Source organism: Elgaria multicarinata, chromosome 3, assembly GCF_023053635.1.
Source record: "Elgaria multicarinata webbii isolate HBS135686 ecotype San Diego chromosome 3, rElgMul1.1.pri, whole genome shotgun sequence".
Classification (NCBI taxonomy): domain Eukaryota; kingdom Metazoa; phylum Chordata; class Lepidosauria; order Squamata; family Anguidae; genus Elgaria; species Elgaria multicarinata.
In genome coordinates, this window is record NC_086173.1 from 104,303,532 (window position 1) to 104,318,178 (window position 14,647).

The window sequence follows — 14,647 nt, forward strand, 5'->3', positions numbered from 1 at the left end:
GAATCCTGCATAGGTTATGGAAGTTGCTGGGGAAAATCCACATGTACTAACTTTTCCAGTGAAACACCACAAGAGGAGGACATCCTGGGAGGCCAGTGGGAGTCACAGAACACGTTACAATACTTCTGCCACCAAACATCATGCTTGTATCATTCTTCTCTCCACCATGCAGAGAGACGTTGTGGGATTCACTTCACACCATTGGCTTCACAAAATTCAAATTCCCAACTGTTGCTCCAAACAGCTCATAACCACCACACCCACAGGGCAGACAGAACGACTCCAGGAAGGCACCAGTTGCATGTCCGCACCCTCAGGCCTCGATTCCGGCCCTGGAAGCTGCAGCTTTCTCCGTTCCAGCCCTGGTAGCAGTGACACCTGAACTCCCGTCTCATCTGGTCCCTCTGCTGACGGCTCAGGGTCCCCGTTACAGACACTTCAGTTTGATTGCCACGTATGTTCGTTCGGATCTCGAAGGAGTTGGGACTGAGGTGCAAATAGGTGTCAGCGTCCATCCTTTGGCGAATGCAGCGGCCGTGGTTATGGCAGGCAATTTGGCTGCAAAGTTTGGTGGCCATAGTCACATTAACAATGTAAGGGCCTAAGGTGCTGACCAGGTAGTCCTGAACCTTTAAGCAGTGGGTCTGTGGGAGGGGAGGATATATATTAAAACAGTGAATAAACAGATGCAAGGGGAAATTTGTATTGTTAGGCTAAATCTAGCAAAAATATAGGAATTTAATGCTCTCATGGGCTTGCTTACTTATATGTGACTAGCTCTTAAAAAGTGCAATTGAGAACAGGGGCCCACTGAATTTAAAGTTACAAAATCCTGGGAAAGAGCTTACCCTTGTCTTGAAATTATCTGCTTGGTATCAGATGGAGGAGTCTCGCAGGGCTGGCCCAAGGTATTTTGCTGCCTATAGCAAAGGCGAAGAAGCCCTACACTACCCCCCCCCCCCCGCCCCAACTGCCATCATTCCGGTCTTTTCTTGGATCCCTATTAACTTCCCTCCAAGCTCCCATCAAAATCTGACTACTCCAAATTTGGACCACAGCCCAGGACAAAGGCCTAGTTCTCACCAATGTGGTAAATCTATGCCTGAGTTGCACAAGTTCAGGCTGTAAGTGGTTGTGAGGTTTCATATGATTGAATACTTCTCCATCCAAATATTACCCGCATGTAGAAAACTAGGAGGTCAAAGAGGACAATGCTATGCTAGAAGCTTTCTCTCTAACATCTAGTTTTCCATATGTAGTAGACTTTTTAAACAGAAGAACATGATCCCCCCCCCCCGTAGTCTGAAATGGTACAGTCCAGATGCAGCCTTGACACTTTAAAGAGAAAAACTAGGCCAAAAGTTACTCTCATGATGGTACAGCCCTGACTAGGGACTCATTGTTGTTTTTAAAATTCCCAGCTAGATACAATTTTTAATCTCTTATGTTCCCTCATAAGATATGCCAGGACTGATAGGTCAACATTTCATAAATCAAAGACGTTGTGTGCAGTTGGAACATTGTAAATTAGGGTGACCATATTTTAGAAACCAAAAAGGAGGACAACATGGTCGCCCCCAAGGGGGCGTGACCAGTACCAAGAGGGCGTGCCCACCTGAACATAGCCTTGGTCACATGTCTGATTTTACAGCACACATTTAAGACAAATCTGTTCTACATAACATCTTAATGTTAAAATCACTGAAATAAAGAACAAGTGAGAGATTCAATGTATCTGAAATTAACTTCACTCACTCCTACTTTTGTAGGTTTTGCTGTACTTTGAAGCTTTTGCTATACTCTGTGTGTTACATTCTTCCCTTCCCTCAAATATCTTTTCTGACTGTATCTTCACTCATTGCAAGCTGCTGTTGTTGTTAACAGGGTTTGCTACTGGCCCCAGATCTGTTTCAAATTTGGTATGGCTAAAGCTCTACCTAAAAGCTATCATGGTGCCAACTTTCAGCTCTTTATCTTTAAAAATGTTGATTTTAAAAATAATTTTAAAACCTCATTTTAAAAAAAATCCCAAAAAAATCAATGGATGAACGGATCTGTTTCAAATTTGGTGTGGCTAAAGCGCTACCTAAATCCTATCATGGTACAAAGTTTCATCTCTTTATCTTTAAAAATGATGATTTTAAAAATAATTTTAAAACCTCATTTTTAAAAAAATTCCTAAAAAAATCAATGGATGAACGGATCTGTTTCAAATTTGGTGTGGCTAAAGCACTACCTAAATCCTTTCATGGTGCAAAGTTTCATCTCTTTATCTTTAAAAATGACAATTTTAAAAATAATAATTTTAAAACCTCAATTTTTAAAAAAATCTTTAAAAAATCAATGGATGAACGGATCTGTTTCAAATTTGGCATGACTAAAGCCCTTCCTAAAAGCTACCATTGTGCCAAGTTTCATGTCTTTATCTTAAAAAATGACAGAGTTATAAGCATTTTTGTTAATTTCCATTAGAGCTGCTCTTTGTAAAAAAATCCGGATTTCCCATACCCCACCCGGATTTCCGGGCAAATCCGGTCATATGGTCACCCTATTGTAAATATATTTAAATACATTTAAATTTGCTATCCTGTGATGCTCCAAGGTGCTCTCTGCTAGTTTTTCAGCAGCCAAAACATAAAAGTACAACCCTAGCGTTATCCCTTTACCAGTCAATATGATGTTAACAACAATAAGAAACAGAGACGAGGGAGAGAGAGAGAATGAGGCAAGGAGTTTAAGGTGCTGCTGTTAAATTACCCGGTTGCGAGAATAGTCTGCTTCTCCCCAGAGTACGATGCCGTGAGCTCCCATGGCTGCAGCCTGTCCGATGGTGTACACCAAATCTGTCTAGAACAGCAATAGAAACCAGCACACATAAATTTCCAGGAATACGGTCGATGCGAAGCTATTTCTGGTGGAGCTGTTTTCCTAAACCAGTTTCCTATACATGTGAAGAGCCTTGAGTTAACTCCCCCCATCCAACGCCCTCTAATTTACAGGGTTGACAAATCATGGTACTCTCATGGAATAAAAAAGAGGGCTATACACATGAGGTTCTTTGCGCTTGTCTTCCCATTTCTGAATCTTTAGGACACGACTCTTCACCATGATCTCTTTCTCTTCAACTATGAGGCCTAGAAACTTACAGCCAATTGACATCTGGCACCCTAACAAAGATACATGTGCCATCAAGCCCTCTGCTAGATATTTGTCAGAGGTCATCAGTAGAGGCAACACTAGCTGGGGAGGGGGTGCTGTTAATGCTCAAGAGTACAGGGAGCATTCTCAGCCAGCTATTTATGTGATTTGTACACTGCCTTTCTACCAAGCAAAATAGCACTCAAGGCAGCCTTTGAGTTCAAGCCATTGTTCACCAAAGTTCCAGCAAGACCATTCATTTTCTATTTCCTTCAGTCTGGTTCTGCCCCCATGGATAAGTGAGAAGGTGGCAACTGGAGACTAGTCCCAACCACTGCAGAGCCACTTCCTTGCCTATTCATCCAAATAAGTACCCAGTGAGAAAGGATCTCTGGTCTGATTCTCCCGATTCACTTTTCCCCTGTAGCCAGGGCTGGCCCTCCCCGGAGGCGGCATGTCTCCCCTGCCTCAGACATGGATCTGAAAGGGTGGCAGATCCTCCGTGCCCTGCTGCTGCAAGGAGGGCTGTGGATCCCTATGCTGCCATCGCCGCCGCCACCCTATGCCTCTCAAAGTATAGGGAAGAGGATGCTCCAGATAGCCTTGCTGGCCACTGTCCTACTGTGGCAAATGCTGCAGCAGGAATGCAGCCATTGCAGGTCTTAGGGGCAGCTGCTGGAACTACTGCCGTCCTATTACTCACTCTAAGTAAGGCATAGGTGAATGGCTGCTCTAGAGAGCCATGCAAAGGCCGCAGGAAGAGAGCACCCGGCATGTTTCCCAGAATGGCGGACCAATACCTCACTATGAGGGATCCTCAGAATGAGGCGTTGGGCAACCTATTGCCCCAGAGAGCCATGCTGGCAGTTCCTGCTGCAACAATGCCCCACAGAGTGAGGCACTGGGTGGACAACTCTCTCGGGAGCCCAGAGAGCTACTTCCTTGTTGCTGCAATGCCTCAGCAGGAGAATAGCCAGCAAAGAGCCCGCCCGGCCCAAATGCTTTGTTCTGAGGGGTCCTTCCTCAGAGCAAGGTATTGGTGGGGAGGCGGCCCTGGGTATCACCTTTGCTGCCGGTGCCACCTCCCCGCCAACGCTTCTCTCTGAGGATGGATCCTCAGGTATTGAGGGAAGCTGGATGACGACAGCTGGCAGGTGGGAAGGGGGGAAAGTGATGGCAGCAACAGCCTGCATTCCTCACCCCACCCACAGCAGTGCCAATGGCTCCTCACACTCTCCCAGCAGCAGCTCCTCACGCTTCCCTCTGCCCAACAGCACAGTGTCCTCCTACCTCAGGCGGCAGGAGGTCTTGTGCTAGCCCTGTCTATTGCTGGAGCTTCCTTCTTCTCTGTGTACTTTTCCTTGTCTCTTCTTAACAAGTAGCATCTGGACATCATTCCCAACACTCAATCCCACCGCCTCCTCCTTCTCCTCCTCCTCCATTGTTAGGGTAACTGCTAAGAAGGACCCTAACTCTGTGGTACAGCACAGCTTTGCAAGCAAACTGTTCCTGGTTCAATCACCAGCATCTCCACTTAAGAACAGGGTCAGGTAGCAGAAGGTGGCAAAGGCCTTCCTCTGCCTGAGACTCCAGAAAATCACTGCCAGGCCTGCTGGCTGGGGATGATGGGAGCTATAGTCCAGCACATATGGAGAGCACCAGGTTGGGAGGGCTGGAATAGGCAATGCTGGGCTCAATGGGCACATTGGATAAAATCCAACATAAGTCCTACTTAGAGTAGACCCATTGAAATGAATGGAATTTCAGTTCATCATGGCTTACTTAAATCTCATTAATCTCAAAGGGTCTACTCCAAATTGGACCCATAGTCTGACCTGATAAGGCAGCCTTCCATGTTCTTAAGCCAGATTCCCAGCTGTCTCTATTTATATTGTCCTCCCAAGGAAGAAACCAGTCTCTCTCCTTTGGGCCTCTAACAAGATAGCTCAAGTCTACATATTTCATCATTATAAGAGTAGCCCATATTTTTTTTGTTCTTTTTGAATTAAGTGTGAAGTTTTGCAGGAATCTAATAGGGTGGGTCATGCCTTCTGTAGTCCGGAACGGATTCTAAATACACAAGAACAGCAATTCCATTTGATGCTGAGTATGCGGCTGAGGGCAATGGAAGATGGCTCTCTCTGTGTGTATGGCTGAAAGCTAATTGGGAGTAATTTTACTGTCAAATAGTAAACCTAATCACTTTCACTTTGTGCATCTAAAGTGTTTTTACCTTGTGAAGTGCAGTAAAACATTTCAGACCTAAAGCACTGTGCAAAAGCATACACAACAGAACACACAAACATTTTCATGGCTGAGTTACACATTACCACGGAGGGAGGGGGGGGGGGAGGGAAATCAAGACTCCTAATGGATCACTAATCCTGCAACAGGGCCCAACATTATTTGACAATTGCTCACGCAGACAGACTTATATTCCACATAATCAGAGGGAAAGAAAATCACAGTGAGCATGGCCATTTGAGTGATATGAAATGTCAGTGCAGATATTAAATGTTTAACGTTAGCTCCATGTGTATCAGATTTAACAGCATATGTTGAGGAGTGGTGCTCACAAGTTGAAGGAAGAAAGTTTAAAAAACATCAACCCCAATGCAACAACAAGAATGCTTTAAGCAATTATTTATAAACCAACCTGGAATCATTTCAGATGAATAGTGGTATATTTTTAAAAAACGTAAATACCCTGTAAGTAAATATTGCATTTTAATCCAAACAAAGGTCTCTCCCAGTAGTCCCTTCACCCTGACGTGATTAAGAACATAAGACGAGCCATGCTGGATGAGAACAAGGGTTCTTCAATCCAGCAGTCAGTTCACACAGTGGCAACGGCACCCTCCCGCCCATGTTCCCCAGCAACTGGTGTACATAGACTTACTGCCTCTATGACTGGAGGTAGCATACAGCCATCAGGACTAATAGCCGTTGATTCCTATTGGGATGGACTTCAGCACCATCATGGATATAGTACTTATAATGGCATCTAAACCAGTCCTTAAGGAAGTCTGAAAATCAGGAATCAAATTATGCTTCGCCTTATCTCTTTTCCATTCCTCTGTGCTGCAAGGTTCCTTCCTTAGCCAGCTATAATTCATCATACACTTCAGGAGCAGGAAGACAGAGTCGAACTTGTTGGTGACATCACCGATGAGTCTACAGAGCTTAAGGCAGGAGTGCAAAAAGTGTACCCTGTAGGCAACCTCCCTCTGGTGGCCCTCAGACCCCAAGCGTTTGCCACTGCAGAAAAAAAATGGGGAAAACACTCTAAACTAGGCTCTATGGTACCTACCATAGAAGCCTCATTCCTAGAGGGTTCCTGGAGCATCCTAGGAAGCCGTGCTGAAGGTTCCAGTGTTGGCTTCCTAGGATGCTGTGGGAATGCTCTAGGAATGAGATTTTTATGGCAGAAAACATAGAGCCTGTTCCTAGACCATTTTTCTTGTCTTTTTTTCAGGTGATTTGGTTGGGATGGCTGGGGGGGGGGGTTCAACAGCTTGATGCTGTGATATGGAACAAATGCTGTTGCTGCAAGTTTAAGAACTGTTGCTGCTATGGTGAGTGTGAGTAGTGTATGTGCATGGCTGTGTGGTGTGTGCACACATAATATATGGCCCCTGCCATCCTAGCAGATACCTGATATGGCCCTCGGGATCAAAAAGTTTGTGCACACCCTGGCTTAAGGCATGGGTGATACCATGCATAGTTTAGGTAGCAAGAATCTCACCTGGGTCAACTCCTTCATTGTGTAGGTGTAGAAAGGCCTGGCATACACAAAGACTGGCAGGGAATGTTGGGCAGAAGGCAACTCAGCCACTCTCAGGGCTTCACCCAGTTTGGCCCACACAAACTTCTTCCCTTGTGGGGAAGTTCTCAGCACCTCCTCTATGTAGATCGAAGGGTAGAGGGCCTTGCTGTTCTCCCAAAGCCACATCAACTCATTGTTGCGCTGCACCTCCAGTTGGGGGCAGTGCCCCGTGAAATTCTCAAAGTCATCCAAATAGTGATAGTTATAGCACTCCGGGAAGAGGTAGTAGCCCCACCAGCCATAGGGACGCAGAGACTGGGCTAACCGGAGAGTGTCGGACATGAATTTCTCTGCATATGTCTCAAATTCCCACTTGGCCTGTATTTCCACCTGGCTATCCGACAAATGGGGGTTCCTTTGTCTTACAAGATGGAGGGACATGTTCCGGTAGACATTTTTCTTATCCCAATTCCGTATCCACTGGGGCCTCCAGTTCTCCCAGTCAATCACAGAAAGGCCTCTAAAGGAGTCCGAGGGCATGGCCACAGCAATGTCCCTTTTAATCTTCTCTAAGTGTTTTGTCAGGCTAGTGTTCTGTGGGCAGCCCCCATTGACAGCAGTGGGCGGCACTGTTGTGTTTAAGTAATAAGGATACAAGCCCAGTTGGTCATAGTAGAAGATGGTGACATTTCCGCCCATGAAGGCTTCCTGGGAATTCACTAGGATGCCGTAGGAGTCCAAGTTGAGGGGTACTTCGTAAACAGCTGAGCATCGAGCTGTTGGCGCATTCCAGGCCACTATGAAAGGGCTGTCTCCTACAATTGGGGGCAGGGATGGTTTCAAGTTATGAGCAGCTGCTTCAGGCAGGTCTGGAAACAAGAGCAGAAGCAGCAAGAAGGTGGGACGACTGAACGACTTGCAGAGCCTCAAGTGTGTCGAGGTCCACTCTGGCGGCCCGATTGAGCATGCGGTTTTCGCATGGTGTACGATGCTGAAGGAAGGACAGAAGAGACCATCAGTGTGTTGCAAACATGATGCACAGTTATCAGCTATCCCTCATTTTAAATAAACCCTCTCTTATTCCACCTTTTTCCCTGCAGAGCGTGAGTGCTCCGGAAACATTGAGAGTGCTTCATAGGTGCAGATACAGGACCAAAGCAGACATTTCTTTCAATGTGTGTCTAGCAGCTCTGTCTTCTTTCCATTTTTAATTTAGAGTGGGCACAAGTCCCCTGATCTGTATCTTAAAATCCTCCAACCCCTCCCCTCCCCAACCCCACTGCGATCCCAGTCTCAATTGGGGGCCCTGCTCCTACTCTAGAAGAAAAAGAAATGACGTAGCTGCAACACACAACGTTGAGAATAATGTCTGTTTTGGCCCTCTTTTATTATAGCCTTTTTATCCAACATCAACTTTGTCTTGAGAGCATCCCAGAGCCCCTGAAAGCCTCTAAGCTGCTGTAAAACCCCTGCTCCTTTCCTTGAGTTTTACTGTGACATTCCAGGCTTGGGGGCCAGAAGCAGGCTGGGTAGGTATTGGTGACAAGTGTCTGACAATGAATCAGATGGCTTTTAAAGGGCTCCTTTCTTTCCATTTGAATCGGAGTCTTTGCTAATTGCTACTGCTACAGGAGGTTTCCCTCCAAGCTAATTTGCTGAGTAATTCAATTTGCAGAAGTACACGTGAAAGGGGGTGAGGGAGGGGGTGCGCTAGCAGCTGCTCTTAAGAGGGAGGCCATTCAGCTTTGGGGTCATGAATCAACTTGCAGTGCTATGTGCTCAAGGTGGGGAAAGCCTAACTTTGCTGTGCTCCTATGGGCATGTCAGCTTGTCACTTGGTAAATAAATCCATTTAGAATTTAATACCTTTTTCCAAAAGGAAAAAAATGCCTAACACCCAAAATCAGCATTTGGGTTTTTTAAAACGTTATGGCTCCTGTTAGTACCCCCCCCACACACACACACAAAAGTGCAGAAATTGAGGATGCTCTCTTCCCACTCCTCTCCTAGCATTGTAAGCTTCCCTTTCTCCTCTTCTAACGCTCTCCAGCTTAGTGGGGCCATTTCCACTGGGAGCTGAGCAGTCACATTAACCTCATTCTGCATAGGCCACGAAGCAGACATCCGATGATTACAGCCTTCCATCACTGCTGACCTGCATTAAACTTACTATTCCCCTGGAGGTGAAACACGTCTTAGTCAAATGCATTATCCATTAAGGTCCGGAGCTCTCAGAAAGCCTCGTATAACGCGATGTAGTAAAAGCAGACTCAAAGCCAGAAAGACCTTATCATTTGGTTTCCACAAACCTTGGTTAAAGTTGATACACTTCCTGCTCTCTCAGGAAAGAGACACTTGTGAGCATGCATGACCCTTCCCCAGCCAGTGGCTGTGCTAAGCACAGGACCTACTGGTGCAAAGTGCCCTGTCGCGTAAGTTGCTAGCAAGGATTCAAAAAGACGTCTTAGGGTTTCCAGGTGTCTTACTTTCCAGATGACAGTTCTCTATTTTGAGGAGCTGGCAGGGAAAAGTTATCTATTTCAAGGTGTCCTTTCTTTGATGGGCTGCCCAATCCAAGTCAGGTTTAAGGTCAAAGAACAATATGGCAGAAGATCAGGGATCTTGAAGTTGACTGTGAATGTTTCGGATCTGGACGACAGACTGAGCAGGCACACAGGTCACCTGGCCAGTCCTCTCAACTAGGATGAGATGCATTATTTTTCTATTTAAATTATAGTTATTCTTAAATTTGCACCTATACATATAAATTTGCATACGCAAATGTTATGCAAACTGGTGCCATCAATAATGTAATTACAGTCGGAACGTTTGTTTGGTGGACATTCCCTTGCATTGACCCCTGCATTTGAGAAGATGCCCAGAAAATAGGGAGAAATTATACCACACCCTAGCTCTGCCAAGTTATCAGTTAATTTATTTGAGGCACCAGATGCAGGCAAATGAACTTCCTCTTCCCTTCTTCAGTCTGCCATTCTGACCTCCAGTATAAATCCAGCATAAATCCTACAGTGGCTCAGCATCTGCCCTGTGCCTGGACTTAGAGCAAAAGCAGCAAAAATGACAGGCTCACAACAGTACCAATAGAAGTACCACTAACCAATCAACCCAGGGGTGGAATAATTCCCACCCCATCCCACGCTGTGAGGAAGAAGTTGCTTTTACTGGAACCTAAGCTTCAGAAGCACTAACTAAAAGTCCAGGGAACATTAAATAGCAACACCGGATTCAGTGCAAAGAATTCCTCTTTGAGAATCTCAGCCATCAATGCAAGAAGTGGCACAGAAGGGGATGAAATGGGGGGAAAGTTTATTCCCAAAAGAAAGAATTTACTCTCTTCATGTGGCGCAGAGCGGTAAAGCAGCAGTTTCTGCAGCCGAAACTTTCCCCACGGCCTGAGTTCGATCCCAGCGGAAGCTGGTTTCAGGCAGCCGGCTCGGGTCGACTCAGCCTTCCATCCTCCCGAGGTCGGTAAAATGAGTACCCAGCTAGCTGGGGGAAAGGTAATAATGGCCGGGGAAGGCAACGGCAAACCACCCCGCTATAAGGCCTGCCAAGAAAACGTCAGCAAAAGCTGGCGTCCCTCCAAGAGTCAGCAATGACTCAGTGCTTGCACGAGAGGTTCCTTTCCTTTCCTTTCCACTTAGAGGAAAAACACAATAATTAAATACTACCCATTCTTCAATCTCAGAGTCAGAGCAATTCAATCACTTGACTCCGGAGACCCAATTAGAATCTCAGGAGTTCTTCTAATCAGGGAATAAATCTGTAACAGAGGGATTTACTAAAGGGATGCCATGAAAACACCATTCAAGATTTGCGAACTACTGCTCATAGCAGTACTGTGTGTGGCTCAAAGCTCATGTACTACTTTTCATTATCATCATCTGTAGTGCTTTTTTCTTTTATAGTGCTCAAAGTGCTTCACATGCATCCTAGTAATCCCCAGAGCACCCCTGTAAGCAACTGGCATTATTATCCCCATTTCGCAGATCAGAAGCTAAGACTGAGAAATGGGCTTACCTAAGACCACCCAGCGAGCTAAGAGCTTAGCAAAGAATTCAAGAGATTTTCTGTTCTTAACTCACGCTCTTAACACTGCATATGCCAGCTCACTTAAGTTCTCAAAGCATCCTGGAAGGAAGCCTACCAACATTGTGGGAAAGTGATGAACAGGCCAAGTGAGATAAACCAAAGGGGGAAGAAAGATGGCTATTTTTCATGGATGGGACTAGTGGAATCCTAAAGGAGACCTTTCCTAAGAAAACTACTAAGCTAGAATTCTACACCTGAGAAACATTTAGAAGCATGTTAAGAAGCCTTTCCTCTTTTGGCCAATCTTTGTGGCTCAGTGAATTGGTAAACAGTAAATATTTTTTTTAAAAAATGGCATTTAAAAATTGACATTTTAGCTTCTCCGCCTTAGCTGGGCGTTGCCTGCCCTGCACCCTCTGCTTTGGAGGAAATGCAGAGGAGGTGCAGCTAGTGGGAAGAGGAATTCCTGCTGTTATCTTCTGTCAGTGATTGGAGATAACTGTGGGGATTCCCCTTAGTGTGCCACTCACCCCCTCAAGTGGGAGAGTGAGCAGTGTGCAGGGGAATTGCTGTTATCCCCAATCACTGATGGGAGATAACAGCAGGGATTCCTTTCCCCACTAGCTTCCAGGACTGGAGCTTTGGGGAGAGGTTTCATCTACAATGACCATATGGAAAGGAGAACAGGGTTCCTGAATCTTTAACAGCTGTAAAGAAAAGGGAATTTCAACAGGTGTTATTTGCATGCATGCAGCACCTGGTAGTTAAAGCTGCAGGAGCCCTGCCCTCTTTTTTATTTGGCACTCTAGTATAGCTCCTGTAGCTTTAACTTATGAAGCGGGAATTTCACCAGCTGCTGCATGCCTACAAATGACACCTGCTGAAATTCCCTTTTCTCTACAACTGTTAAAGATACAGGAGCCTTGTCCTCCATTCCACATGGTCGACCTGCCTGAGGCCCCACAGTCTGGTTGGTCCAGCCTTGCAGGACAAAATTGGCCTGTGGGCTGGAGGTTCCTCACCCCTGCTCTAAATCAAGTTCTAAATAAATAACGTCAGATAATTTTGTTTGAAGGCACCAAGCCTGAAAATGTGATGTATTTTAGAATATTTTCTTACGTTGCTCATCTCTTGCTAATGGTATAGTATATATCAAGGTAATATGGATTTATCCTAACTTTATTAACAGACGTGTTTTGTGCTACTAGTCTTGGCCAAGGTAGCATGAACAGGTGACAGACTGTGGCTTACAAATATTGAAAAGGTGTTTCAATATTTAAGAAGGTTTAAGAAGGAAAATACAGGTAGACAACCAGCCAGTGGAGCCTAGTGGCTCCGATTTCAGTGGAGCTATGAATCTATTCTGGTTTTAAACAGAACCAGCCAGAACTCTAAAGGAGCTATCCAAAATGCTGAACCCATTTTGAGGCGAGGGTTCCTCACTTTGGATAGCTCCTTCACAGGATTCACAGCCCCGCCAACATCAGAGCCCCCACCCCCACTGCAACCAGCAAGTAAAGCAGCCGTAAGCGGGTTCACATGATCATGGGTGGAAAGCCAAAGTGGCTTATTTTCCCTCCCTGCACGTGCCAGTCGCGAGCCACCTATTTGTATAATTACTGTCGCCAGGCATGGGGTATGGCGACAGCCAAATCCAGTGAGGGTGGCTGTCTGGGGTTGTTTACAAACCACCTGGAAACCCTAGAACAAACCATGGGTTTCCGGGTGGTTTGCAAACCACTTCAGCCATCCACCCTCACCAGGTTTGGACATCACGGCAACCAGTGCCTGGCGAGGGTAATTAGGCAGCTCGCGACCGGCACGTGCGGGGAGGGAAAATAAGCTATCATGGCTTATTTTCCCTTCATCCTCAAGTGAACCCAGGCAGAGTCTCAATCACATTGTATTATACACACACACACACACACACACACACACACACACACACACACACACTGCTGTAAAGGGGGAGAGGTGATTGTCTATGAATTTTATTAAATCGAGGTAAAGTTTTGTGTATTATTAATTAAAAAGGAGACCCCAGATCAATGGGGAAATTATTAGGTTTTGGATACAGCATTATTTCATGGGGGCAGATTTAAGCTGGTTTGGATGTTCTGCAGAAAGTGTATTTGTACACTCGGAAGCCTCTCAAAATTATGTAACAATTCTAATCCCCTTTAGCCTCTCAGCCTTACCTGCACTTGCAAGAGCACACAGAATGAGTGGCCTTGCTGTAGCTACAATAGAATCCCATACGAGACACATGTCATCAGTGGGACCTTCTCTTTGGGGCTAATAGCAGCTGGGGGTGGGGGCACTGTTGTAGTCATTGCGTGGATGCAAAAGGCTAAGCCTCACTTGCCGTGCTGTGGTACTGATCCTTAATTCCACCCACCCACCCCGACACACACACCTGCTAGTTAGAACATGTGTAATTATTATTCTACAGAACGTGCATAGAGTTGTGCCAAACTGACAGTCTCTGCGGTAGACAAAATTGTTTTTAGATACTCTACAAAAGCATCCCTTGGTCTTAGCCTGTCCCAATTCTCCTAATTTTTATACCACAAAATAAGGTTTCAGGAGGTAATGTAGTGGAATAGTGGCTATTGTGTCAGCAGGGCTTGAGCGGGAAAACGCAGCCTACTGTGCCAATGTTGCTTCTTGAGCTGACTTAAAGTTATGATGTTACAACAGTTAAAGTTACAGCAGTTAATGCTGCAGGAGTCCTGCCCTCATTTGTATCTGGTCAAAAGGGAAGGGCTCCTGCAGCTTTAACTGTTGTGATGAAGAGGGAATTTCACCAGGTTCTCCATATATACAAATGACACCTGCTGAAATGCCCTTTTCTATACAGCTGTTAAGGTACAGGAGCCCTGTCCTCCTTTCCATATGGTCACCCACCTTAGTATTGGTGGTATAAAGTGGATCTCTGATATATAGGGGAGTATTTGGGCTCCATTTATTTTTAGAGAACAGTTGTATCAGTGCTCTGGGCAGTTATTGATTCTTGTAGCTATAAATCCAGGCCGAGTTTCTGGTGTGACTCTTCCAAATAGAGAAGACTGGCTCCCACATGCTCCCATTTTCCATAATGCTCGTAGCTTCTCAGACTTTTTTCTGAGCACATCATTTCCAAAGATTTAGTATTGCATTTATGCCTGAAAAATCCAACAATAGCATATTGGAAACTAGAATTGTTTGGTGTTCTAAATGTAGATATATAGATATATAGATGTATTAAAAAAAGACTAAGCTGTATGAAAACCAGCACCATGTACATTGATGGTGCTATATAAATAAATAAATAAATAAATAAATTAATAATAATAATAATAATAATAATAAACTTTGGAAAGATAACCACTAACGGTGCAATACTATGCATGTTAAGACAGAAATAAGTCTTACATTCCAGGATCCCCCAGCATGTTTAAACATACTTAGGATTGTGCCCTAACAAACCCTATGCTGTTCTATGCCATTCTGGCCTTTAGATGAATATTTTTATTAGAGAATAAATTAGTGCCTGATCCAGTCAAAGTTAAGCAATGCAACTCCACACGCCAAGAGGAGCAGCAGGATTCTGCTCTGTTAAGCAATTTTGTGTCATGCAAACATAATAGAAAACCATGTTAACAAGAGAAAAGCCAAGTTAAAAGATAAACCTATCTCATTTTATCCCTG

The 14,647-nt window shown here is 45.0% G+C and overlaps 1 protein-coding gene across 1 annotated transcript; it reads right to left on the reverse strand.

Annotated features, from left to right (window-relative positions):
* Positions 1 to 206: 206 nt before the first annotated feature.
* LOC134395432 (hyaluronidase-like) lies at positions 207 to 13,290 on the reverse strand. The gene is made up of 4 exons (XM_063121596.1): positions 13,217 to 13,290; positions 6,884 to 7,895; positions 2,758 to 2,847; positions 207 to 644 (listed from the first exon to the last, which is right to left on the reverse strand). The coding sequence occupies exons 1-4, from the start codon at positions 13,288 to 13,290 to the stop codon at positions 246 to 248; spliced, it is 1,575 nt and encodes a 524-aa protein (XP_062977666.1). The 3' UTR covers positions 207 to 245.
* Between the last annotated feature and the right edge of the window lie 1,357 nt (positions 13,291 to 14,647).

Excerpts from the sequence above, each read along its gene's own strand:
- LOC134395432 (XM_063121596.1), bottom strand. The coding sequence starts at position 13,290 with ATGACTACAACAGTGCCCCCACCCCCAGCTGCTATTAGCCCCAAAGAG. Across the intron at positions 7,896-13,216 it reads CCACTGATGACATGTGTCTC|CATCGTACACCATGCGAAAA; the intron begins GTATGGGATTCT and ends TCCTTCCTTCAG. Across the intron at positions 645-2,757 it reads CAGACTATTCTCGCAACCGG|ACCCACTGCTTAAAGGTTCA; the intron begins GTAATTTAACAG and ends CCCCTCCCACAG.